The 26,968-nt window shown below is 37.6% G+C and overlaps 1 protein-coding gene across 2 annotated transcripts in view; it reads left to right on the top strand.

The window, feature by feature from the left end:
- Positions 1-26,968, top strand: part of yeats2 (YEATS domain containing 2) — a 34,707-nt gene that overhangs the window by 3,167 nt on the left and 4,572 nt on the right. For both annotated transcript variants that reach the window (XM_081375373.1, XM_081375374.1), the window contains exons 6-26: positions 1,155-1,267; positions 2,750-2,911; positions 3,349-3,460; positions 3,999-4,043; positions 5,010-5,211; positions 5,507-5,731; positions 7,477-7,638; positions 9,841-9,935; positions 11,761-11,943; positions 14,101-14,341; positions 16,483-16,644; positions 16,840-16,958; positions 17,223-17,360; positions 18,990-19,172; positions 19,365-19,701; positions 20,367-20,501; positions 23,365-23,448; positions 23,640-23,811; positions 24,843-24,919; positions 25,773-25,852; positions 25,942-26,143. In XM_081375373.1, the coding sequence (XP_081231499.1) occupies positions 1,155-1,267; positions 2,750-2,911; positions 3,349-3,460; positions 3,999-4,043; positions 5,010-5,211; positions 5,507-5,731; positions 7,477-7,638; positions 9,841-9,935; positions 11,761-11,943; positions 14,101-14,341; positions 16,483-16,644; positions 16,840-16,958; positions 17,223-17,360; positions 18,990-19,172; positions 19,365-19,701; positions 20,367-20,501; positions 23,365-23,448; positions 23,640-23,811; positions 24,843-24,919; positions 25,773-25,852; positions 25,942-26,143 (3,229 nt within the window). The remainder of the gene's footprint in view (positions 1-1,154; positions 1,268-2,749; positions 2,912-3,348; positions 3,461-3,998; positions 4,044-5,009; positions 5,212-5,506; positions 5,732-7,476; positions 7,639-9,840; positions 9,936-11,760; positions 11,944-14,100; positions 14,342-16,482; positions 16,645-16,839; positions 16,959-17,222; positions 17,361-18,989; positions 19,173-19,364; positions 19,702-20,366; positions 20,502-23,364; positions 23,449-23,639; positions 23,812-24,842; positions 24,920-25,772; positions 25,853-25,941; positions 26,144-26,968) is intronic.

The raw sequence follows: 26,968 nt of genomic DNA, 5'->3' as shown, positions 1-26,968 counted from the left end.
TAGTAAAAAAACATCACTTTGCATGTTAATGCAACACGACATGTTGATAGCAAATTGCTACATAAAATGATGCACGTTTATTTACAAATCAAACACATTTTGTTGTCCTTATGTAGTATATAAAAAACTTTGGTAACAAAGCCTTTATATAATGTATATAATATATAATATATATATATAATGTATGTAATAGTATAATGCATTATAAAGATATTCACAATGTATGTTAGATAATGCATTATATATTTTCAGAAATAAATAGCCAAAGTGAAAACGCATTATAATATTTGCAGATTCCTTGTTACATCTGAAGTTGGCACAGTTTGCCAATGCATTATACTTTCTAAAGGTATAACAATGAATAGATAAGTATTATAACTGTGGTTATTCGTGAGACCATACCAGGGCTCCAGACTGCAACCATTTTTCCTGCCGGTGTGACAAAATTTTGTTAGAGGTCGCACTGGTGTAACCACCACGTTGCCCAACTGATGAGAGCTGCCATTTCTGTTGCATATGAGAAACATCAAACGGTGAACAAACGAAAGCAGAACAAAATCGTGCTACTCGTTTGCACTGCGCCGATCTTTGATCATGCGACACTGTTACAACACAGCACTGGGAGATCCAGTGAAAAAGCATTTGAATTCATTGCAGAATTCTCTGTTATAAGCCATATCAGATCAAACAGTGCTGATGTGGAAACCACGCTTTCCAGTCCTCAAATCACCAACATTCACCATGGATTTAATGTAGTAACGCTAACTGTAACCATGGTATTGTGGCAGAAATAGTAGTCAAATGTTTTTGCATTATTAATCTTTTGAGAGTGAAATTCACTGACTTTCAAGTGCTTTACACAACATTTTCCAGCACTTCAAAGCTCTAAATGTGAATAACTGCATTGCCCCTAAATTTTCATTTTGTGCTCCTAAAACTTTCAGTGAGGGGCTATACAGTGTTGCTAGTAAGTTAGTATGGAGCCCTGCGTACAATGCATTATAAGGTGCATTACAAGGCATAATTAATGCATTAAAAAACTTTTATAATGTATTCTACATAAAGGCTTTAAGTTAAGTGTTACCAAAACTTTTTAATACATGTCTGAGCCATTACTAGACAGTAACAATTTTTTATTACTTGCCCATGTGTAGGACACATTTGGTGTGCCATTATCCTTAGATCAGCATGTGACTTGCCATACTACAGGAGAGGAGGCTTCTCGACTCTACATGAAGAAAACCATTGTTGTGGGCAACGTATCCAAGTATGTAGCCTTTATTTGTCTCTTTGCCCTTATTTCACGGATAGATCAGAGTGCTTCATATTACCAATTTCAATTTGATTAGATTAGCTTGATTTCTTTACCACTAGTAGTGTGAACCCTGTATGAATTAAAAAAACATTTGATCATTTGTAGTGTAGATCAGCTTTATCCCAACAACCAGAGGGCTAATGGCCTAAATCTTTGTTATTGCTCTTGTGCACTAGAGAGTTTTGATTTAGCACCTCTGGTATGTTCACTGATGTTTGTGCTGTTTCTCTGAACAATTCTGGTGTGCCCTTGAGTAGGACGCTTTTTTCTCAGTTCTGCAGTGCAACCTTAAAGGGATAGTTCACCCAAAAAGGAACATTCCATAATCATTCTATTTTAATATCATTTTAAATCTGTATGTCTTTCTTTCTTCTGTGGAATACAAAAGGAGAAATATCTGAAGTGTCATTATCATACCAAGGCAAAATACGCCTGATGTCAAAGGTTTAAGTAAAAAATGCCTTGTATGGCTTCAGAAGACTTTGAATATATAGCACATCTGTGGTGAGGAGCTAGTCTTCATTCATTGAAATCTCATGGAAAAGAGTGATTGATAAATTAAGAAGAATGTCATCCAGATTTTTTAAACCATCCTTTTCTCGTTTCTCTGTCAAAAAAGAAAAGGTCCTGAATGTATGCTAGCCATTGATGATTTGGATAAATGCTTTTATGAGAAACAATGGTTATTTCTATGAGCTTGTATTAATTTTTAAATGCACAAGTTTTTGTGGAAAATCTCAGTATTATTTTTCCGAAACCCAATAAACCTCAAAAAGCTTTCCCTAGGCAGTGATCTAACCTCATTTATTCTGCATTATCACACAGTCCTTGTCTTCTTTACCTCATAAAATCCATTCAGAGCATGTGAGAGAAACGCAAGTGTGTGTCTGCATATGAGCATTGAGCAACGATACAAGCTCATTTTTTTCTGCCTGCAGAGCTACTAAAGATCTTTATGAGACTGTTTACTTCAGGGCCAGTGTGCAGAAAAAACTCACCATCTCAAGCTGTTTATCTATCTAAACAGCTCTACATTCTACATTTATGTGTTTAGCAGATGCTTTCTTTTATGAGAAACTTCAAATGAAGTGCACAAATCATATTACTGAGGCAGGTAGCTGAAAATGCACAATGCATGCTGAGCCAAAAAGAAACTCACAGCTTTGGCAAATAAACTGACTTTTTTATCCTTCCTGCTACTGAATGAATACATATCAAAAATGCTACCTACTGAAGCTTGAAGAAAAGTGTTAAGAGTTTCAAAATATTTAAAATATGTTTAAAGACAGTTACTGGAAGGTTCATACTGTTTTTTTCTCTAATTCATGGTTGTGAACTACAATGCTGACCCAAACAATAAGTGAAAGCTTGTGTGTATGCTGCTATAAATTGATTTGAGTTTGATTTTTAGATTACTGTTGTTGTCTTTCTCAGGTATATTGCTCCTGATAAACGTGAGGAGAACGATCAGTCCACACATAAATGGATGGTGTATGTTCGAGGTTCTCGTAAAGAGCCTAGTATTGATCATTTCGTGAAGAAGGTCTGGTTCTTCCTGCACCCTAGCTACAAGCCCAATGATCTTGTGGAAGTCAGGTGTGTGTTAACTTGCCTGTCTAATTTATTGTTTCTGTTTTGTTTCTAATATTTTTGAGGAAACTAATACAAATTTCTTCGGATTTTTCAGTGAATAGAAAGATTAAAGGTATAGCGGAGGATTTTTTACTTCCGGGTGGATCACCTATACTATTGGTCCTCCTAATTGTCAATCGATTTTTTTTGTAACATTATAAATGACTTATATAAGTCACTTTTGATCAATGTATCGTTGCTGAACAAAAGTATTCATTTCTTAAAAAAAAAAAAATTCCCTGTTAGCAATGATTCATTTTGCTCGTTTTATTTTGCTTCAAGCAATATCAACACAGAACAGGCAGTGCCCTCTAGTGGAGGAGACTATATGCATCTCTGTGGTGCTTTTATTTCTCTCTTCTGAGAGAGAAAGAATCTTTTTAAACTGTGTGTGTGTTTAGTGAGCCACCGTTCCACTTGACACGTCGAGGGTGGGGAGAGTTTCCTGTCCGTGTGCAGATTCACTTTAAAGATCAACGGAACAAGCGTATCGACATCATCCACCACTTAAAGGTCAGAGGCTTACTGACCGCTTCCATACACGCTCTCTTTGAACCCTTTTGTTGCCCTTTTCATCTTTTCTTTTCTCTCTCTTTCTCTTTCTTTGTACGTTTTTACGTGGGACATTCAAACAGTAGAGGACATCCTCCTCTATGTCTTTGATGTGTCTATGTCCATTTTTGGAAATGTCTATGTCCATTTTCTGAGTTTGTGCCTGCAAATTGCACATAATAGAATATGCCTGTATGAATCCATAACTTTATGCTGGATTCTCTGAGTCTAAAGGGTGAAATGGTCGATTTTAAAAAGCATTCTGTCTGTTAATATTTCCTTTCTCCTTTATCTCTTGTCACATCAATCCCTTTTGTTATAGGTCAAAAATACAAAGATAAAATAGAAGGAGATGAATTGAGATGTTAAGACAAAAGGAAAGTTTGTGGATTAAAGTACTTTCCTTAACCCACCATCCTCTTAGATTCTTGACAGCAAAGACTGTTGAATGTTCTTTAATGTCTCTGTTATTTATCTTCTTTTATTTGTTCTCCCTCAGCTTGACCGAACATACACAGGTTTACAGACTTTGGGAGCTGAAACGGTAAGACACACAGTCAGAGTATCTTAATATTTACCAGAAACTACAGCTGTGCTTATAGATATACATAATTATGTTTTTTATTATTATTTTAAAATGAGAGAGAGCTTAAAATTGAGTTTTCTTTTTATTACGTAGAACTACCCTGCAATAGCACAACTATCACAAAAGGCTACAAACATACATTAATGCTCAAAGAAGCATCACACAATATTAAGAACCAGTATATAAAGTTTTTAACAGGATGTATAAGTTCAGTTATTGTCATGTGGAATATTTATAAATATCTGTTATGTTAAATAGTTTCATCATGACACTACTAAAAAAAAAAAAACTGCATTAAATTTGTATTGTTTAAAAAACGGACTGAAGGGACTTAAGGCTCTCAGGCGCTTGTGTATAAGTGCCTGCAAATTATCACAGATAATTATCAACTTAAATAAGGAGCACACTTATCTAAATGGGCTAAGAAGAGTCAAGGTCTCAATTGTGAATATAGTGATGAAAATGTCATAGTCTCAAAGATGATGGAAAGCACAAAACTGGAGTTCTGGTTAGTGTGGGAACGCAAGTGTCAGATAGGTAAATTAACAATATGGGTGAATGTGTCCAAAGAAGATTTGTTGTTGTTGTCACTTGTAACAAAGGAAAAAATGATGCCTTTATTTACTACTACTTTATTTAGCAGTGTCATGTAATTAAATGCTAAACTGTGTAAATGATTTTCCAGAGTATGTGTACTAAAAGGTGTGTAGAAGGTACATTTTTTTACTCTAAGGAAAAAATGAATTGATGAAAGATGTAGGTTTTTTTTTAGCTACAGAACTCAGAGAGCATAAAATTACTTTTCAATCTGGACACAGTAAGAGTGCAGGGGTTTTATAGTTCTAAAATGATTTTGCAATGACAATGTTTATTGCAAGCGTCAAATATATACGATTTATCTTTAAAATGTCTTATTTCCTAAAGGTCGTGGACGTTGAGCTCCACAGAAACTCACTGGGCGATGACTTCTTCCCTTTTGCCCCCTCATCTTCTTCATCATCATCTTCCTCCCATCTGCCGTTTGTGGGCGGATCTGGCTCCTCCTCCTCCACAGCTGCCCTGGGCTCTCGGCGACACTCCTCTCCCTCTCAGCACCCTCATGATGATCAACCCAGCTTAGAAAGAGGTAGACAAAGCATACACAAATGCTTGTCCAACTCACAGGATTCCACATAATTAAGAGGATTAGTAGGTTGTTTGCACTTTATTGCTGTGTCAAACACGTATTTTTCCAAGCCTAGACCTTCATTATAGAGTCCTTGCCCAAGTCACTTGTGTGAAAATGCATGTTGTGTTTGTGGGAACAGCTCAAGCTGTTTCTAAATGATACTTCTTGAAGTTATATGTGTGTAAATTACTTCTTGATTAAATCTGTTGATTAGAATCTTAAAAGTCCCTCTATTTTCTCGTTTCCCCCTCAGTTCCAGGTGTCACTGTCAAGACTGAGTCGATGCGTTCTTCGTGTTCTGAACGAACTTCGCAGTCAAATAGGTCTGAGAAAATCACCCTTGGTTCCCACGGAAACTCTGCCTTTCAGCCAATCACGGCCAGCTGTAAGATCATTCCACAAGGGCAAGTGCCCAGTCCCGCCGAATCACCCGGGAAATCATTCCAGCCGATCACGATGAGCTGCAAGATTGTGTCTGGTGAGTCTCACAGAAGCACAAAGGAGGGGGAGAGTTGAAATGCAGAGTTGAAATGCAAGCAGTAAAATCCTCTATATAAAGTCTCTTTCATGTTGTTCTGGCTTTTTTTCTGCTAGAGAATGCTAGATTTTCTAGAGGAAAGGAGTCTGTTGGAAAGTTGTAAAACTCCTCTGTAATGCTTTATAGATTTGCTGTCAATGTGTGACAGCAGATCTAAAGCCTTATTCGGACGGGACTAGTTTAACATGGAGAGGTGGGGTAAAGTAATAATTACCAGAGCTTCTCAGTGATTTTAGTCCCATCCGAATGTGCCATCTCCGTAATCATTACGGACAATGTCAGTAAAGATTACAGCGACTCTTACCTTCAATAAAAAGGACCAGAAAAATTACCTCAGGTAATACTAATCCTGTGCGAATAGACCCGCTGTAAAAATGTACGTAAATATTTCGTCATTTCGTGTTTAAAAGTAGTTTTCCGTGGTTTTGCTTTGTATGGAGATGCTTGAAAAAGCATTCATTTGCGTTCTAGACGCTGGGACGAGTCTGTGGCAAAACTCAAGTGTTTTCCACGTACCATTCAGGTTAGAAAGAAGATCAAAATCACTTGTTAGAGGCACGAAACGTCTTTTAGCGTTAGGTAAGTGTCTATTACCAACACAATCCAATCTGAAGTTAATTAATAAATCGTTCGACCGGACATAACTGTTTTATAAATATATTTTATATGTTTGCGCACGTGATATCAGGAAGCAACGTAATACGCACATGACGACAGGAGGGTAACGGCGATGTGCAAATCGAGTTACTCCTCCCACTTCTGCTAGTTTTACTGAGATATCTTATCCCGTGCGAATTGGCCAGTAATATTACAGATGTCCTGTGGTAAAATGACATTACTCCATCCACTCTTGTAAAGTTAATCCTGTCCAAATAGGGCTTAAGATGAGCTTAGTCTGATATATCCTAGTCTTGCTTTGCCAGACCTACCCTTTATAAAATGTGGTACACATTACATCTTATTCTTGCCAAGAACCACCCACTTGTGCCGCATTTCCGCTATCTCCGGCATTTGCGTACAATTGTCGTGTTTTGCTCCATTGTGGAACCAAATTAAACAAATGGATTGTGCAGCAGAGATTCATCCACTTATTCAACATGGTAAAATTAATGAATAATAAATCTATGAATATATCCACATGAAAGAAATGTCTGCCAATGTGTCTAAAAAAAACTAGTTTTCAAGGGCTAATCAATGTAAATAATTATAAAATAATAATTTAGGACATAATTATTCATAACCATCCATTTCACAGGTAAAGTGTTTAAGGAATTATATTTTAGTAGAAAAATACTGTTAATTCTCACCTCATGCTCATAGGTTTGAAAAGAATATAATTTGGTTGTGTGGAGATGATGAAAAGGCAGCTTTAGACAGGAATGGGCCATTTGGTTAGCATGCAAAATGACTAAACTACCAATTGTATCTCTTACAACTAAGAACTTTTAAAAATTTGATTCTTTGAAACCTATAAACTTTGACAATTCAAGGAACTTGCCAACATGACTGTGTTTCCAATTGAAAGTTGTATAGTCTGAAATTGTCAGAAGTTTGTTTTGTTTTGAGAAGACTCTGTTCTGTAATGCATTATGGATTTGCAGTCTGTGTAACTCTGAAACACAGTGAGAAATTTATAAGGGTCACACTGTAAATCTAATTACAGAAACAGAATTTTTGTGTTCCAGGCTCTCCTATCTCCACCCCTAGTCACTCTCCACTTCCCCGGACATCGTCATCCACACCAGTTCACATGAAGTCCAGCCCCTCAGTCATAAATAACCCCTATATTATAGTGGACAAACCAGGACAAGTCATTAATATGGCTGCATCGTCATCTGCAGCTACAGGTACATACATCGCATCTCTTCCTTGTTTGTTTTATTCCCTTATGTTCAACATCACAGAAGTTCTGCTTGGCTATTATTTTTGTTGCTTTGCAGCAATGTTCTGGTTGTAGCAAGGACAGTGAAATAATTTTTTACTTGAAATTTGCCGCATCGCGCTTGAGGAGGCCACTTAGTGAGTGTCAGGTGTGAAAAATGAAGACAAATCACAAAGTACAAGTTCCCCCTTCAGTTCTTTTTCTTTATCCTTTTCGCACTCTCTCTCTCTCTCACACACACTTTCTGTGCTTCACTCTTTCCCATGACTAATGCTGTGGGTTTGCAGGCCATCATAAGACCAAGTTGCCATAGCGACCACATCACTGAGAGTTTTGGAGGTGTGTGTGGAGTATGGAGTTGATGTAACATTACTGTGTGTGTAATTTGTGTATCACACACACTAACCTCCACACAAATACACCTACATGCTCTTAGGGATAATGTATGTGTGGGTGGTCAGAACTCTGTGCTGTGGTTCTAAAGCAACATAGTGACCATTAGAGATGGGCAAATCAAGAACAAACATAGAAATACTAATCAAAACTCAATACTATTTACCACCCCATGACTGTAGAAATCATAGTTGTCAGTTTTCTCATGTACAGTAGACACTTGGATATAACATTTGAGTGCATCTTTGATTGCAAATAATGCTGTTTTGTATGAAGCTTACTAGGTTTCAAAACGCAGCCAATCTCTTATGACTGTGTTCTGATATGGTCTCTGCAGAATTCATACAACGGCATGAAAATGAGGTGCTAATGAAGTCTGAACATCTAAGAAACAGCTGCTTTGAGTTAAAGCTAACATCAACATATCAAATATTCTGCTACATGCTTTTATGAATTATTAAGGGATTGCCAAGAGATTAGAAATCACTACTAGGAAAATGTATCTGTTACATGAAGATGAGTAAAGCTGTTTTACTGCCCTGATTCATTCAGTTGTTTGTTTAAAAATGAAAAGCACGTGATAAAAATGGAATAACAGTATGACAACTGTTGTCATTTATGTTGCTTTTCCTAATTGAATGGAAAAGAATTTGACTTAAATTTTGTCAAGAGTGTCAGAGCAGCTTCACAAATTCACTGCATGCATGTCTTGAGCTGTGTGTCTTTTTGTTACTGGAGAACAGAGCTTGTGAAGATCAGGCTGTGAATCTGGAGAAGCAGCAGCATGCCAACCATCCTGGGAGATGGATGGTGCATTATGAGATTTGGAGTAAATAAACTGCTTTGTTTTTTCAGTTCACACAGATATACTGGAGAAATTGAGCACAGAAGAGCAGAGCTGCAGTCTTAACACGTTTAGGTTAAACATTGAGCTGCAGAGTAACTCACAATTTCATTATGCACAAAGATGCAGACAAAAAAAACTGTATGTGCCAAAGTTTTTGTCAACCTCTGAGCAAAAAGCACTGTGACACTGACACATGATATATTCACATATAAAAGACGCTTTGTTTTAGGGCATATTTTTGAGCTTATGGAAGAGATCCATAGAGATGCTTGACCAATCTTGTTGTGCTGAAAAAATTGAAAAGGCCTTCACATTAAATAGAAATTTACCTATTTGCTTAATGCATTTTATTGATCTTAAGGTGAGTGATTCATCTATGAAATATTTAGTAAAAATTAAAAAAAGTGCCTTTTTAATCAAAATGTCATAACCTGATTTTCTGATTGATTTCGCTCTGGTGACGCATGTCGGACTTCTCCAGCCAGTCATTTCATCGGCAAAAAAATTCCTACACCTTTCTTTAATCGACATAACTTCCCCTTCCTCGTACAGGAACATCTCTTCTCTTCTCTGATGACATGTTAACTGGCGTGAGGGTGGGACAACCTGTCACTCACATGACATCTCAGCAATAGCAAACCACAACAGTCTAATCAAATCCGATGGACAAAATCAAGTCCTGCCGTAATTTTTTTCTAATAAAGCTGTTTGCCTCCATCCAATCAACAACCAATGAATTGAGCAAGTGCCTGCCCTAAAAATATTTCTTTTCGAAAATCCATTTTAATCCATGTACGTCAGATCGTTACTTCCGCTACTTCTGATATATAGTGACTTCAACACATACTTCCATTAGGCATGGGTTGTTTATCAGATGAAGTGTCATATCTATTTGTTATATCTGCTGTATCCATGTGTTTATCCTAGGCAGTCCATCAGCCAAGCAGAGCAGCACAGCCCATGGTGCTCGATCACCTGCTCCTAAAGTTCACACCAGCAGCTTCCTGTCCTCTGGCGTCAAGGTGAGACTGAAAGTATATGTGTTTCTCTCAAAGTGTATGGATTTATTCAATGCAACCCTGCTTTGATTTCAGTTCAGGGTCTTACTGCTGAAGTCCAGCCGTGTGGTTAAGACTCCTAAACAAGAATTTACCTACTCTGAGTGTATTTTGCTTCCCTTTAGCTGTCTTTTATTTCATTATCTGGAAGTGGCTTGATTTATTACCATGCATAGTGGTGAGCATCTCTCTCTTGCTTCTACAAGGCAACTGAAGTGAAGGATGGGTGGATGAAAATAGAATATCAGAATAAATTATGTGTGTATTGTGATTGAAATCAACTATAATTGAAAAATACAGATGTAGGCATTTGAAAACAATGTGGCACAATCAGTTCCCCTTCAGGCAGATTGGCAGGATGAATCAATCCATTTGTGTTCAGAGAGAGCTGTAATGGAGCTTGTAAGAGGAAGGCACTCCTAAATAGGAAATCATTTGTCTGTCATTGTGCTTTAGAGCTATATTAATATGGGCTCTGCTGTTATTTACAAACTGAAAAGATAATGTTTGACTGAATCATACCGACAAAGCTTTAATAGGTTGTCTGTACTTCTGTTGAACTGATGAGAAACACACTGAAATTAGGTAATGATCTTTCTTTCTCTCCCTCTATGTGGGTTATTCTCTGAGGCTGTTTCTGTGTTTTCTGGACACTGCAGGCTAAATTAACACCAGTAGTTATTAATAGGTACTGCCAGGCGGTGCAGTAAGCGGTCTGCAGCAGCTGTGTGTGTGTGGGGGGGTTTAAAATGGGACATCTATCTGTGGCATGATGCTGCTGCTTTTGCACAAGCTATGCAGAGGACTGGAGTATTCCCAGAACTCACTCACTCACTCACTCACTCACTCACTCACTCACTCACTCACTCACTCACTCACTCACTCACTCACTCACTCACTCACTCACTCACTCACTCACTCAACAATAGTGTACTTGACTAAATTTATTTTTCCATGTCTCAGGATTTAAAAAAACTTTTTGTCAGAAGCTTAAATGCTTGAAACATTTTTGAAATTATAAATTGTGCCTATGAATTTCTTAAACAATTTTTTTCTTCTTTAAATGACAAAAGTGAAGGAACAAAACTATCATATGTCCATGATGCATGTGAATTCCTTTAATAGTGTTTAAAAAGCATCCCAGAATGCCCTTCATGAATTTGTTGCGAGAATGATCTGTGTACATAGCTGGAATCTAGTCAGATAAAATATAAGAGAGGTTTGATTTAATTAACATTTTGATCACTGTATAATTCCCATACTTCCGTTTGTGTTATTTCATAGTCTTAGGACTTAGTCTTAAGTCATAAAAATAGTAATAATTATAAAGAATGAATAAGTGTGCAAACTTTTGTTTTGCACTGTAGTTTCCTAAAGGAACAAAATTTGGATTTAAATTAATATTTAGAGTGTTTAAGCGTGAGCGTTGTTTCTGTTGTATATAAGAGCAATATGACAGTGATGATGTGTGTTTTGTGTGATGGAGCTTGTGTAAGTGTGTGTTTTTCTGTGTGCTACTGGCAGGAGAGGTGAATCTCGCACAAGTTCACCGAGTTCATCTCAATGTTCAGTCTCTCCCTCAGAGAAGTGTGTTTATCTTACCTAAGGGAATGTGAGATTCACTAAATTAACTTTGGATTTGATCTCACATCCAATATCTCTGATAATATCTTGGGTCAAATTGAACCGTGAATCAAACTGATGGTTTTTCAGTGCACATCTCACTTTAATACGACACTCACAGAGTAATAAAATGTCTCTGTCTGTCTGACTGTCTGTTTGTCTTAAGGTTATAATCAAGCAAGAACCAGGAGAGGTGCCCACCCAGCCGTCACCACAGCAACAGGTGATCTCCACGGCAACATCCCAGCAGCAACAACAGTATGTGACTGTGAAGGGCGGTCACATGATAGCCATGTCGCCGCAGAAACAGAGCGGGACGGGGGCTGGAGGAGGGGCAACACCCAGCAAGGTTTCTATGTATACTTTTTGTTTTGTTTTACCATACTGTTCATTTTGTTTATTTATGTTTCATAGTTGTTTGACTCTACAGTCACAAAACCAATATCATATCTTTCAGTTCTTTGGCTGTACATCATGGCTGAAAATATTTGAGCATCAAAGCTCAACGATTGTCCCGGTCCACATATAATATCCAAAATTGATGTCTTGCTTGCTAGTTCCATACAGAACTGAAGTGTTTCTATAGTTCCATCCCTTGTTCAATGCTACCCGTCCTGTCTGAGAGAGTTTTTGAAAACTGGAGTGCGCTGTGGTCATGCGGTCTAAACATATCTCAGGTCATTGTGTCTCTCTGGACGTCCTACTCGTCTCTTTACTGCAGCCTTTTTTTAGCACTTGAGAGACAAAGTCGTTCCTGTTTAGAGACTGTCCATCTACAAACGCCACTCTGCGCAAAAAAGACATCTTAGTTCTCTGACTCTACAATAGAGGCTTAAGCACATTTATTTCTTTATTTTTTATTCCATATTTTTCCACAGATCTCAAGGTTTAAAGTCTAGCCATTTTCTATATGATCTTTATAAACAATATAATTTGTTAAAGATGCATTTCCTCGATCTGGCCCATTTAAGGGTGTGTTCACGGTCGGCATGTTTGGTTCGATTAAAACAAACCCTGGTGCGATTGCTCTGTTAGTGCGGTTCATTTGATTAAGTGTGAACGCTGCCATCCGAACCCTGGTGTGCACCAAACATGCCGACCGAGACCGCTGAAAAGATGGGTCTCGGTCCGCTTCCAAACAAACTCTGGTGCGGTTCGAATGAAATATGAATGCAACACGGACCAAAGACATGTAAACAAAACAAAAACGGTACAGAATGCTCTAGCATACCTGTTTTTTCTCGTCACGATGTTGACCATCACAGTTCGGTTCAGGCATCAGAACCGCGTCTTCTAGAAGCAGATCTTCATTTGTGTGTGTGATGGAGATTCCTGCTGCTTTTTTGACTCCTTTACACATTTTATAAGCTCTTCACGAGTTCTCAGCTCCATCATATGTACGCATATGCAGCGAGCGCATTTATCCCAGCACACAGCATTGTTTTGGATGTTCGATAAGTCCCGTCACAAAATATGAGTAATAAAAGCCGACCAATCAGTTTGTGAACATATCCCAATGCCTTTAGGTTCGGTATCTTTTAGGTTTTGTGTTAAAATGCCAATGTGAACGCTAAGCTGACCAGGACTAAATTAATTTTTTTTTTTTTTTGGTTCGGACCAAAAGACTTCTATTTCAAATAAATAATATCTTATAGTTCTTTAAATAATATTTCACAACGTTACTCTTTTTTTTCTGTATTTTTTATCTGGTGAGCATAAGAGACTTATGAAAAAAATATAAAAAAAATATTACTGACCCCAAACTTTTAAACGGTAGTATACTTATTTTTTAATTACACTTAATTTAAAAAAAATTAAGAGCAGAGGAAAGATATTGAGTAAATGTTTCATAAACTGAGTTTTGTACCAAAAGGTGACCAAAAGTCTTATTTTTTTTGTGAGTAAAGCTTTAAGTAATGGCACCTTTTAAAAACTGTTTACAAAGTGCAATACAGAAGAGAAATACATGTGTGCATTCACAGAAAAGAAAAACATACACGAATAATAGATATTAAGACAATAAAACAAAATAGATAAGGAGCAGTATAATCACGCACATCCCAGTCAGGTACGGGTGCTGAATCTCATATAGAATGCAAAGTCACAAAGTAAAGATCCGCACACCGGAGAGCTCCCATTCACAAAATGTATTAAAAGTGTAACGTTTCGGGCCTTTACGGCCCTTCCTCAGACTGATTTGATTTGATTTTAATAAATTTTGTGAATGGGAGCTCTCCGGTGTGCGGATCTTTACTTTGTGACTTTGCAATAAAACAAAATACAACAATAAAATAAATCAAGGAAAGGCCCCAGCGAACAAATGTGTTTTGAGATACTTTTTTAAAAGTGCATAGTGAGTCGACTGGTTAATGACTGGCTAATGATATTTTTTAATTAAAAAGTTTTTCCAGATCCAGAGTAACTGTGTGTGTGTGTGTGTGTGTGTGTGTGTGTGTGTGTGTGTGTGTGTGTGTGTGTGTGTGTGTGTGTGTGTGTGTTTGCGTAGGTGTTGGGGATTCCACTGGGCTCTGCCGTCAAACAGGTCTCCATGAGCAGCGGGCAGATCTTGGTTGCTAAGTCCAGTCCCTCTGTGTCCAAGGTGGTGGGCCAAAAGCAAGTGGTAGCACAGGGCGTCGCTAAGGCAATCGTCAGTGGAGGAGGCAGCGGTGCAAGCGGCATTGTGGGACAGCAGGTGCATGCTGGTACGAAGGCAGCAAGTGGGTCTGGAGGAAGTGGCAAAAGTGGAGGTCAGAGTTCATACAATTTTTTTTTGGCCCTCATCATGCCATAAAGTAACCCATATAGTTCAACTGATCTCTAATATGCTATGTCTTTCTTTTAAACAAGTCAAAATTAATTAATGAACTAATCTTAACTAAGGGTGATGTGACAAGTTGTCAGCATTAAGTTGTTTTTTTTTGTCCTCACTGAATATGATACACTGCACAAAGCTATAATCTCTCAACTATGGAAGCTTGTTTCCGCCACAAAATAAAAAAAATATGATAATTGCGACTTTTTATCTCACAATTGCGAGTTTACATCTTCATCTTATTTCTCAGAATTGCGTGTTATAAAGTCAGAATTGCAAGATATAAAGTCAGAATTGCGAGATATAAAGTCGCAATTGCGTGTTATAAAGTCAGAATTCTGACTTTTTTTTTCGCAATTGCGACTTTATATCTCGCAATTCTGACATATTTTCTCAGAATTGTGAGATATAGCCTAAACTCACAATTGTTAGATAAAGTCCAATTCTAAGGGGGGAAAAAAGACTGACTTTTTTTTTTCTTTTTTTTCTTTTTTTTTACCTCAGAATAGTTTATCTCACAATTCTGACTTTATAACGCAATTGCGACTTTATATCATGCTATTCTGACTTTATATTTCCCAATTGCGTATTATAAAGTCAGAATTGCGTGATATAAAGTCGCAATTGCGAGAAAAAAAAGTCAGAATTCTGACTTTATAAGACGGAATTGCGACTTTATTTCACGCAATTCTGACTTTATATCTCGCAATTCTGACTTTATAACACGCAATTGCGACTTTATTTCACGCAATTCTGCCTTTATATCTCGAAATTCTGAGAAATAAAGTCAGAATTGCGAGATGTAAACTCGCAATTGTGAGATAAAAAGTCGCAATTATCTCTTAAAATGTTTTATTCTGTGGCGGAAACAAGCTTCCATACTCAACAGATCTGAACTGGTTTATAATTATTTGCTGAATCAGTTGCTGATTTGTTCAGATGCATGAATCCATGTCTGAATTGTAAAATAAAATTGTGTATGTTACATGTAGTCATTTTTAGAAGGTAAAGTGTGTATATGTGTGCAAAGTACAGAAAGCATTTGTCTTGCCAGGGATGCTAATTAAGTTGTTCTGAATAGTAGTCTGTGTGTGTGAGAAAGCATCTGTTTGTGTGTTTAGAGAAGTGTTAATCAGGCTGATCAGCAGATGTTGTGCTGAAAGGGGAATATCACAGGGCTAATCTAAGTGTGGCTGTACTGCAGAGCTGACTAAACCATTAAGAATCGCCATTACTCAGTCAGACACTCGTATCTCCCTGCTGCCACAGGGGGAAACAGGATTTAGTTTGATTCATTTTAATAACACCCAATATGTGGATGCGTATTGAATGCTTGTTTTAGTGTATATGAAACAGTCTTGAAACAGACTGTTTAAGTCTGAAACAGTCGCGTTGCTATATATTCTGTCTAGGTTCTGTACTTTTTGTCTTTTGAGTCCACTTATAATGTTAGTAGAATCTGCACCAAAATTAGGTTCACTATTCTGACCCTTAAAGGGACAGCTCAGCAATAAAAAATAAAATTAATTTACTTGTCTATTATGTTGTGCCAAACTTATATAACGTATAACGTTTTTCATTCATGAAGCACAAAAGAGTGAAAATTAAGTACACTACCATTATTTTTTTCTGAAGACATCTCTTATTCTCACCAATGCTGCATTTATTTGATCAAAAATACAGTTAAAACTAATATTGTGAAATATTACAATTTAAAATAATAATGATATTATTAATATATTAATAATAATAATATTATTATTAATAATAAATAACTATTTTCTACTTTAATATATTTATAAATATACTGTCACTTTTGATCAATTGAATGCATCCTTTACTGAATAAAAGTATTAATTTCTTCCCTAAGAAAATCTGACCCCAAACTTTTGAATAGTAGTTTACGCTGCTTTTTCCCATACAGTGGAAAACATATAGCCGCTGTGTGCTTTCAAGGACAAAAACACCATGAAAATAGTTAATACAGTTCAGAGCCATACAGTTGCTTTCAGTGAGCAAAAGGTCAAGTTGATATTCACTGCAACTTTTGGTGATTTGTTTATTTTTATTTTTCAGTAATGGCTACCCTCCAGCTGCCAGCAAATAACTTGGCAAACCTGGCCAATCTGCCTCCAGGCACCAAACTCTACCTGACCACCAACAGCAAGAACCCATCGGGCAAAGGCAAACTGCTACTGATCCCACAGGGAGCCATTCTGAGAGCCTCACACAGCGCAGGTCAGACATACACTGACACACACTACATGTATCATGGGATTTAGGAACTATCATTGTCTCTCTGGGCCTGTTTACATTTTGTATTAAGATGTACAGTATTTTGATAGATCGGATCACAAGTAGACTAGAGAGACACATTGAGACCTGTTTACAACTGGTGTTTCAATCCATCACATTTTTTGTCTCCATCTCTAGGCCAACAGTCTCAGAGTTCTAGTTCTGGAGGGTCACATTCCTCCAGTGGTTCCTCAGGGACTGGCAGCCTGCCTCCCAATTTATCCTACACTTCTTACATCCTTAAACAGACTCCGCAGGTAATAGTCTTTGTTGTAAACTGTTTAAAATGAAGATTTTTACACACTAAGTCTGTGGAATGGATCCTGATATACTCAAACTGTTTAGTTCTTTTTAAACAACTATAGTTTTAACGTGTGTACTATTACTTTGTTCACACAGTAACTCTTGCATAATCTATATATACTCTAAATAACCTTTATTTAATGTGTTTAGCTCAATGGGTGCTCTTGCTGTCCAAAACAGTGTCTAGACATTGACGAAGTCACTATTGATCTTTCCAGGGCACGTTTTTGGTTGGCCAGCCAGGGGGCTCTGGGAAACAGAGCTCTGGTGGTGGTCATGTGGCACCGAGTCCTGCTTCCAGTACTCAGCAGGCCATTCGGGTCACAGCTGGACAGAAGGCAGCCATTTTGGCTCAGGTGTGTAACAAAGGAAGGATTTAATTACACAACATTTCCCCTTCTACTTTATATAGTTGTTTAGCTTCAGGGATATGTAATGTAATATGTTATTTAATGTATATTACAATAATTATTAAAAGTGTCAAAATGATTACTATATCATTTATTTTATTGTATTATATATAATCATTTATATTAAAGTTATATTATTTATTTTATAGATGGAGCATATTGGATTGGAATAGACAGGTGTTTAGGTTATGCTGTAGGTTTGTTTTTACATGCAAGATAATGCAGTTGAAAGATGTTTTGTCTTTTTTTTTTTCGGAGTACCTGACCGCATTTAACTTTTAATTAGATTCAACATGCAAGCTCACAATTCCTGGGAAATATAATTTCTTTTTGGTGTGGTTCTGTAGATAGCGATGCAGAAAACACTGAGATGGATTCAACAGCACATTCATTTCCCTTTCTGAAACAGTCATAGTTAGCTTCAATACAATAAAGAAATAAAATGTTAAAACACACACACTCACAGTGACTCAGAAGGAGTGGGATCAGTTTAGCTACTGTATAAAAGCAAAAGTGTTCAGGGGTTTGCCATTACTTCCTCCCTCTCCGTCATCGCTTTCTTGCTCTCTCTCCATCTCATTGATCTTTCTTTATCTCTTTTCTTTTTTTCACTTGCTGCACTTTCATTAGTGTTACACAACGCCTCTTCTGAAAAGCTCACACTCTCTAGAGCCATTGCTATGTATGTGTGTGTGTGTGTGTGTGTGTGTGTGTGTGTGTGTGTGTGTGTCCTGATTATCAGATAGAGGCTAATGAGTATGCCTGCAGCTGACATTTGAGCTGTAATTCAACCTGTGAACACACGCTCATGCATATCTTTTTCTTCCTTCCTTCTCCTTACTACCTTTCTTCTTGTTAATTATCCATTAAAATCATACCCTCATTATTCTCACATATAGTGTAGCACACAGGGCACCATGATTTCTGCTCATAATTTTTTTTTATTAGAATTCTCACTCTCCCCTTCAGCACAGGTGAGACTAAATCAATCCTTTTCCTCTGGTCTGTTAGACCTGCTTAGAATTTGTTTGTGTACAGTAAAATGGTCATATATATCGATCAGTAGTACAGTACCTGACATACTTAAATACTCTGAAGGTGGTGGTGGAGTATTTGTGTTTGAAGGGTATTTGCTGTGTGCTTGAGAGAGAAGGAATATTAGAGGGAAAGAGATGGGCCTTAGGAACTGAAGATGCAAGAATGAGTGTGAGAAACAAGTTAAAGTCTTCTTGGTATATAATTCCATTTGCTTTATGTAAAAGAGATTTTCGCAGTCTTTTTCTCACCCTCTTTTTAAGTCCAATGAATATATTAGCATGAATATTAAAGTACATAACTGCCAAAGTGGTGTAGGACAACATTTCGGTTTATTTACAGAATGTATGAATAGATAAATTAAATAAAAAATAAAAAAAAGTACTAAAAATCTATTTCACTTCTGTAATGTTTCGTTTTAAAATTAAACAAGAAAAATGTTGAGAGGGACTAGTTTTTCTGACCTGAAAGCATTAAAACTAAATGCATTACATATATATGGGTTTTTTCAACTTCTTTCTCTTAATGTTTGATTGACAGGTGGTGGGTGGGTCTCAGGGTTCTCAGGTGAAGCTGTCAGACGGCTCAGTGAAGATGGTTACAGCTGCCGCAGCAAGTCACCTGAACAAACCAGGCACAACAACCCTGAGAATGACGGGAGGTGTCATTACTGCCACAAGCTCCACCCCAACAACACCCAGTTCCACGCCAACCTCTCAACATGTAAGAGATGTATCTTTTTTTGACAATGCGTGACACATTGACTCAGATTGACGTACGTATTAGGTAGCTTAGTCATTATCATCATTCTGTTTCTTTGTCATGATAGAAACTTCTGTTGTGCATGGGTCAAAAAGTTAATATCTAAAGTTATTTTGACCATCTACAGTCCCTCTAATGTTTTTCCCTGTACAGTCAGCAGAAGCCAGTGGAGCATCCTCCTCTCAGCCATTACCTCAGACAGCTAAAGCACCACCGCAGCACCCTGTGCTTGTAGCTGCCAATCAAGCTGCCGTGATCAGTGCTGCCAAGAGCGCTAGCTCTGCCGCCAACACAGCAAAGAGTTCTGCCTCTGGCACTGGGGCCGTAGTCACAGTTGCCAAGACCGTCAACATGCCTCTGATCAGTCTGTCAAAGGGGGCGGGGTCGTCTGTAGTGGGCGGGTCCAAAAGCTCCAGCCCTTCATTGGTCACTGCATCGTCACTGATTGGGGGAGGAACTCTCAGCGGGAAAACTGCTACCACCATCTCAGGTAACCAGTCATCTGCTGTCCAGAGTTGCCAAATATTTTGTCCTTAAAGTGTGGTCACATTTACCGTTGTTCAGGAATCCAAATAATCTGGAATTTCGCGCAAGGACTTAGGACTTGGATTTAGTTATGGGTTGAAATTGGTTATGCGAATTTGCAGCATTGACCAACAGAAAGCTGCTTGGTTTGAAAGTGACTTCTTTGTGAGCTGTGCTACATACATCACTGCATTATTGACAATAGACAATGGACCTTTTTTGCCCACAAAATTTCGCTAATATGATCAACACCTTTAGAATGGCAAACCGCTAAAGCTCCCATAGACTCTCACAGATCACAAATGTAATTATATGAAATGTAATCTGATGACTGAATGGCCTTGACCATTAGCTTCAGGAGTGAAATAAATCTTTCTCAACACTGAAAGGGGTGGGTGGTGTGTCAAAGTCTTGTAACTTCATACATCATCACAGTAACTATTATGATTCATTAAAATTGGTTGACATATTTAAAAAACACGTTACAACTAATTTTTTTGGATAATGCAAGCTGTCCACTACTTCTCTGAATTAACTGCCGTAAAGGTCATGAATCCTAGCTTGAAATGCTTAATTTATTACATTTTTTGGTCACTGTTTTGTGTTCACCATGATTCTCTTCACTTGCAGGTATGTTGAAGTTGCACCCAGCTCAGTCCAGTTCCCAGCAAACGGTTCTCACCATCCCAGCCAATCAGCTGAAGCAGCTCAGTGTGGGCAGTGGGTCCTCGGCGCTGCAGACTATCTTGATGCCTGTTGGCAAAGGTAACAATACCCTGTTCCTCTGATACCCACACAGCCTTACTCACTCCTGATCTCTACAGTCCTGAAGGCTGTGAGTCTGTGTGGTATTGTAAAGTTAGATTATTTATTTTCAACTTTATGCTCTAGTTAACTGCTTTGACACATAAGCTCTCTTCTCCATGCTGGCAACCCAAAGATTGAAGGTTCGATTCATGATTCATCACAATTGTGATCTTAAGCAAGGCACTCTTGCATGTTGTGATGGGTCGTTTCAAATTGTGGTGTTATAATTCTGCCAGCCTTCATGGACTGACGGTTTTTGTCAGCTGTGTTAAGCCTGCAAGATTGGATGTATCAGAGATATTTGTTTTTGTTTAGCATTCATCAGCGATGACAGTAATAGGTGAACAGAGCTCCAGAGACACTCTCCTGTCAGATATGGTTTTCATTTTTTCATTTTCCGCTCTCTCTGACCTGGTTGCTTTGTTTTAGATTGATCTGTGCGGCACCATGGCGGCAGAAGCTGCCTCAGGTTAGTTGATTTTGCGTTGAATGAATACAGTACATCAGAGCAGTAAGACAGGCCATTTCCTGTAACAATATGCAAGCTGTTGTCATAGTGATAGAGAGGGATATGAGTAAAGAAAGCAATAGAGAGATTACAGCATTCAGTAATTGAGAAATGGCAGGCTTGAGTGCTCTTAACATTTATGAGGGACAACAGGAACTGTATGAATCAGAACATAAAAAATACTTTAATGCTACCTTAGTAATATCGGAATGATGGTTTTTTTACTAAATTAGCACTAGAGATGGGCAGTATGAACAAACTGTAACTTCACAAAATGAAAAATGTTATTTCCTGATAACAATATATAGTATCTTCATATATACATTCTTCACTGTATGAATTAAATATACATGAATTCTGCACTTTATTTTCCTGCACTGAGGATATATTAAATACCACAATATAGCAAAATCTCTATTGATAGACAGTATATCATCACCATGCAACAGATTTGGTTGTATAGTACTTTACATAGTCCACTCAATCCCCCGTGGTCAAGTCCCCCGTGGTCAAAAATTGTATCCCTTAAAACTCATCTTTGATCACCAAAATGGCATATTTTAATGTTTTTTCCTGTGGAAAAAAATTATTCAGGCCTTAAAATAGCTTGAATGTAACTCTACACCCTTGCTTCATGTAGTATACGTGGATCCATGAATATGCAAACGAGCCCCACCTACACTCGAAATCAGAACGGGAATGCGTTTTATGTATCACTCTCTAAAACATCGGACACATAACTGTAATTAATATGATTAGCTTTGGATTGACTACGTTATCAAACAGCTAATAATGTGTTGCTAATGTTACATAACCCATGTTCCCGTTCACCATCTCAGAGTCAGACAGCTGCCTTCTAAAAATCAGTGTCCTTAGAAACGCTTCGAACAACTCAGAACGTCAGTGGAGAAAGGCATATAGTTCATCCTAACATCGTAATATATATCAATACATAATTCACCCCCTATAATTGCTAAATGTACCCGATTTTTCATATCAACAGAAAAATATTCCGGGATAACCTGGTTTCTCTTGAGACTCCCCTGCTTCAGAGCGCTCATAGATAATGATATGCTAAAGCCCGCCAGCACATTGACGTGATTGGTTACAAGGTAGTTTGTGACATAGTTTTTGAGACTATCTTTGGTTCACTGCAGTTTTAAGGAGAAAATACTCAGCAATGGTGTTGACTGATGAATTTCTTAAAGCATATTAAAAACACCACATAGACAAATAAACAACATTAAAAACTTGATTTTTACCACAGGGGGTCTTTAAGGCATCATGTTGCTGCTGGTCTCCCAAGATCAGAAAAACACGAAGCAATTTTTGTAGCCTTTGTAGCAATTAAAGTAAACCTAAAAGCAATTATTAGTACTAACGGTATCCCAGATGACCCCAGATTTACATTTTTACATGAATGCATTTAGCAGATGCAAATCCACTTTTATCCAAAGTGGCCGATGATTAACAACGGATAATCAATTAATACTGCAAACTAATATTGTAAACTATTATTTATGGGTCATTATTAAACAAGCCATAATGCAAAAAAGTCTAAAGTTAATTTACCCTTGTGCCTCTGAATCATTCGGGACTATCCAGAAAAGATTTTCCCTTCAGGTCTAGCGGCTTCCCTTGAGGTAGCTATTGAAATGTAGTTAGCTGTAACATCGATACACTATCAATCACACGCCTACAGCACATTCTCTGCTTTTCATTTTGTTACAATAGCTTTGGTAAAGCTCTTCGATGGGTGAAATAGGCAGAAAAAAAATATTAAATGGCTGGCCAAAATTACTTGAGTGCATATTATGTAATAATAACAAATTCTGAATGTACAGAATATTCTGCTCTGGAAAAAGCTTGAAAGCAGCAATATCTGACATAGTGTTTTGTTTATATTTCATTAAGACTTACTTACTTACCGTTCAAAAGTTTGGGGTCGGTACGATTTTTAAAGTTTTTTGAAAGTCTTTTATGCTCACCAAGACTGCATTTACTTGATCAAAAATACTGTAAAAACAAGTGATGCTGTGAAATGTTATTACCATTTAAAATTAACTTTTCTATTTTAATATATTTGTAAGTTATTAGACCGTGATACATTTCTTTCAGGGTTCTTTGATGAATAGAAAGTTCAAAAGAACAGCATTTATTTAAAATATATATATTTTGAAACATTATAAATGTCTTTACTGTCACTTTTGATAAATTTAATGCATCCTAGCTGAGTAAAAGCATTAATTTATGTAAAAAAAAAAAAAAAAAACCTTCCCCGGTAAAGTAAACCTGTGTCTGTTTGTATTTCAGTTGTGCAGTCTGGTGCTAAAGCATCTAGCAGCAACACAACCCCGAGTGGAACTGCTTCCTCCGCATCCACTCCTGTAGCTCAAGGTAAGACATATGCACACACACACAAACACACACACACACACACACACACACACACACACACACACACACACACACACACACACACGCACACACACATTCATACAGTGGAAATAACGTCAAGGAGTTATGTTCATAGCTATTCAATCCACTGAGTTTTTCTTTACCTCTGTTGTGCTTGTCTTGTTACATAGTTAAAACTGAACCTGGTTTGGTTGGCTTCACTTGTACGACTCCAGCTCCCCAAACATCTGCCCCAGCCACTTCAACACCCACCCCTGCTCCCTTGCCGACAACCCCGACATCCACAGACACAGCTGCTATTAAAGAAGAACAGGGCATGGAATCAACACATGAACTCATCAAGTAAGAAGCCCACACACAATTTTGTGTCGTCCTGATCTGTCTGAACATCTGTGATGCACTAAGGTTCCTGTTTTTGCAGAGGGGCATTGACACCCATAGACTTCCACATTCACCAATTTTTTAATTGCACGTTGTCATAGCAACAACCAGTCAGTAATAATACTGATGTAATTCTCGAAATTTTAACATTTTCTGGAGTGAATTAAATTTTATTTATTACTCTATTCTAAAGGCAAATTTATACTTCTGCGTCGAGTGTACGTCGTAGGCTACGCACGTAGGCGACGCCGTCGTGAGCATTTATACTTCTGCGTTATGTCTGTGTTGCTCTTCAGTTACACCGCCGAAACGCTAGTTGCCGGGGGCGGGTTTTAATGTTCCACTGAATTTAGATTCCTAAATGTTTTGAGTTTAGGCTACTAAGAGAGCGGATCATGTTGGAGTTGGAGCTTTTCGAGGTGGAAAAACAGTTAATTTTAGTGAAATTACTAAAACTAAAAGGCAGAAACGAGAGAAGGCGTCGGAGGAGATGGTACGTGTGACCCATGAACCTGTTGATGATTGAACCGAATTTAAAAATGACGGGCGGTGCAGAAGAACACGCCGGAAATGCATAGGAGGAAATGCTATGCTACCAAGCCGACCAATCACAGATCTTGCGGCCCGCGTCGTCGCGACGTGTAGTTACATTTTTGAGGAGATGCACATCAGGGTATGGCGTATGATACACGACACGTCTGTGCGTATGCTACGCCAAAGTATAAATTGGCCTTAAGTTGCCTTGCAATTTTTCTGACCAATTCAATCTCGTAACACTATTGAGTAAAAAGCAATAGAAAGATATGTTGTCTATTTATTGTCTTTTTTATTTTGCAGTGCCTAGTCTTCAATCTACTCTGCAAACTCACAATTAAAATAATTAATTATTTTTAAATAAAAATAATTTAAATACAATAATAATATTTTTTGTAATGTTGAAAGCTTGTAATATTTGTGAACATATTTGTTGAAAAATTGTCAATCTCTCTCAGCACGGAACACATCGAAAACATGACGCAGCTTCTGACAGTCATAGTGAAGAAATTTCCTCTGATTATCCCTGAGAAAAGTAAGTTTAATTTCACAGACTTTAAAGTCAGCATGCAATGAAAATTCACCCTGGTTAATTTCTAATTGCATGTTATTCATCCATACATGTACTGGTGTTCAAGAGTTTGGGTTTGGTAACTTTTTTTAAAATGGTCACCAAGCTCACCAAGCATTTATTTGATCAACAATACAGTAAAAACAGAAATATTGTGAAATATTAGTACCATTTAAAATAACTATTTTCTATTTTAAAATGTTTTGAATTTAAATTGTGTTGGCAAAGCTGAATCTTCAGCATCATTACTCGTCGTTAATGTCACACGATCCTTCAGAAATCATTCTAATATGCTGATTTGGTTTTAAGAAACATTTCTTATTATTATCAATGTTGAAAATCATTGTGCTGCTTAATATTGTGGAAACCTTTATGGAATTTTTTCCAGGATTCTTTTGATGCTTAGAATGTTAAAAAGAGCAGCATTCGTTTGAAATATAATTAGAATTTTTTTCTAACAATGTAATAGTCTTTACGTTTAAAAAAGTTTAACACATCCTTGCTGAATAAATGTATTCATTTCTTTAAAACAAAAAAATCTTAGTAACCACAAACTTTTGAACGACAGTGTATGTTTCTTTTTTTTAACCTCATAATTTTAAATCAAAATGTCAAAACTCTTCCAGTGAAATGACAGGTGTTTACCAGCTTGCTTTAATCATTTAGTCCACTTAAATAATGTAAATTTACCCTAAGCCAGACCTACAGAGATGTGTGTGTGTGTGTGTGTGTGTGTGTGTGTGTGTGTGTGTGTGTGTGTGTGTGTGTGTGTGTGTGTGTGTGTGTGTCTGTCTGTGTGTGTCTGTGTGCTTTACAGATGAGGACTCTCATCCGTTCTGCGCCACCTCTGTGGATCAGTACTACTCATGGAACATTGGCAAACGCAGAGCTGCAGAGGTACAGGAGTGTTTGTGTTTCATCTGGTCTGGGTGCATCTGTAAGCTCTGGATTTTGTTCATTTACTTTGTTTCTTTCTCTCTGTGTAGTTGCAGCGAGCAGTGGCTGTGCGCCGTGTGTGTGCTGATCTGTTAGAGAGAACACCTCGTCTTCAGGCCCTCACCCCACCCAGAACTAAAGAGGTGCTCCGCTGGTGCCGTCTCCGGGGTTACACACCCCCTGACCCTGAACCCCAGCACACAGAGGAGGACTCCATTGAGGACATACTCACACAGATCGACAGTGAACCGGGTGAGTGTGTAGCTTATGTAACGTGTGTGTGTTTGAACCTTTGATTGAGGTTAATTCATCATGTCCTGTGTCTCTCTCAGCTATCCAGAGCTTTGACTTACACAAGACTTGGCACAGACAATCCAGTAGTGTTCTCTCTCTCTTTAGTTTCCTGCTATATGGCGCATTAGCCTGTATAATTATGTCAGTATTCAGAGTTGGGCATGAAATCAACTCTCAGAATTTCCAGTTCAGACATAAGCAGCTGAAATTCAGCATCAGCTCTGTTTCAATCCCAACTGAGCTTCCTACCAAGACAGCATTTTAAGGCATCTTAGATACTGTATGCTCCAGATGCTGTTACACACAGTTTTTGCTGCCTCATAATAAAAAAGATATCAAAATGATGCTGCTTTATCCTCCTTTTTGCTAACGAGTCTACTGAGTTTTCGATTATGGGAGGCACTTCCGGTTTGGGTTTAATTACAATATGATATACCATATATCCCATTAATAATTCACTGGAATGCACTGAGAATCTCTTGTTTTTCTCCCCAAATCTTCACGTTTCTTTCCAGGTTTGCTTTCACACAGATGCTTTAAATGTAATTGTCTCCCCTTTTCACCTCTAATCCCCATTAGCAATGTTTACTGGAATGTTTCTAAAGCAGGTAAATACAGTATTAAGGAAATCACTTTGAAATATTATCACTCAGTGTTCCAGTTAATGAACATTTTAGATTAAGGCAATGCGTGTTTCATAATACAGACATATATTACTACAGTGATATTGAGCACGTCCGTAATATTGCTGCAGAAATAAGCAATGAAAAGCTTTTGGGGCTT

Source organism: Scardinius erythrophthalmus (genome assembly GCF_964197995.2).
Source record: "Scardinius erythrophthalmus genome assembly, chromosome: 9".
Classification (NCBI taxonomy): Eukaryota; Metazoa; Chordata; class Actinopteri; order Cypriniformes; family Leuciscidae; genus Scardinius; species Scardinius erythrophthalmus.
This window is presented reverse-complemented; position numbering and strand designations above follow the sequence as displayed.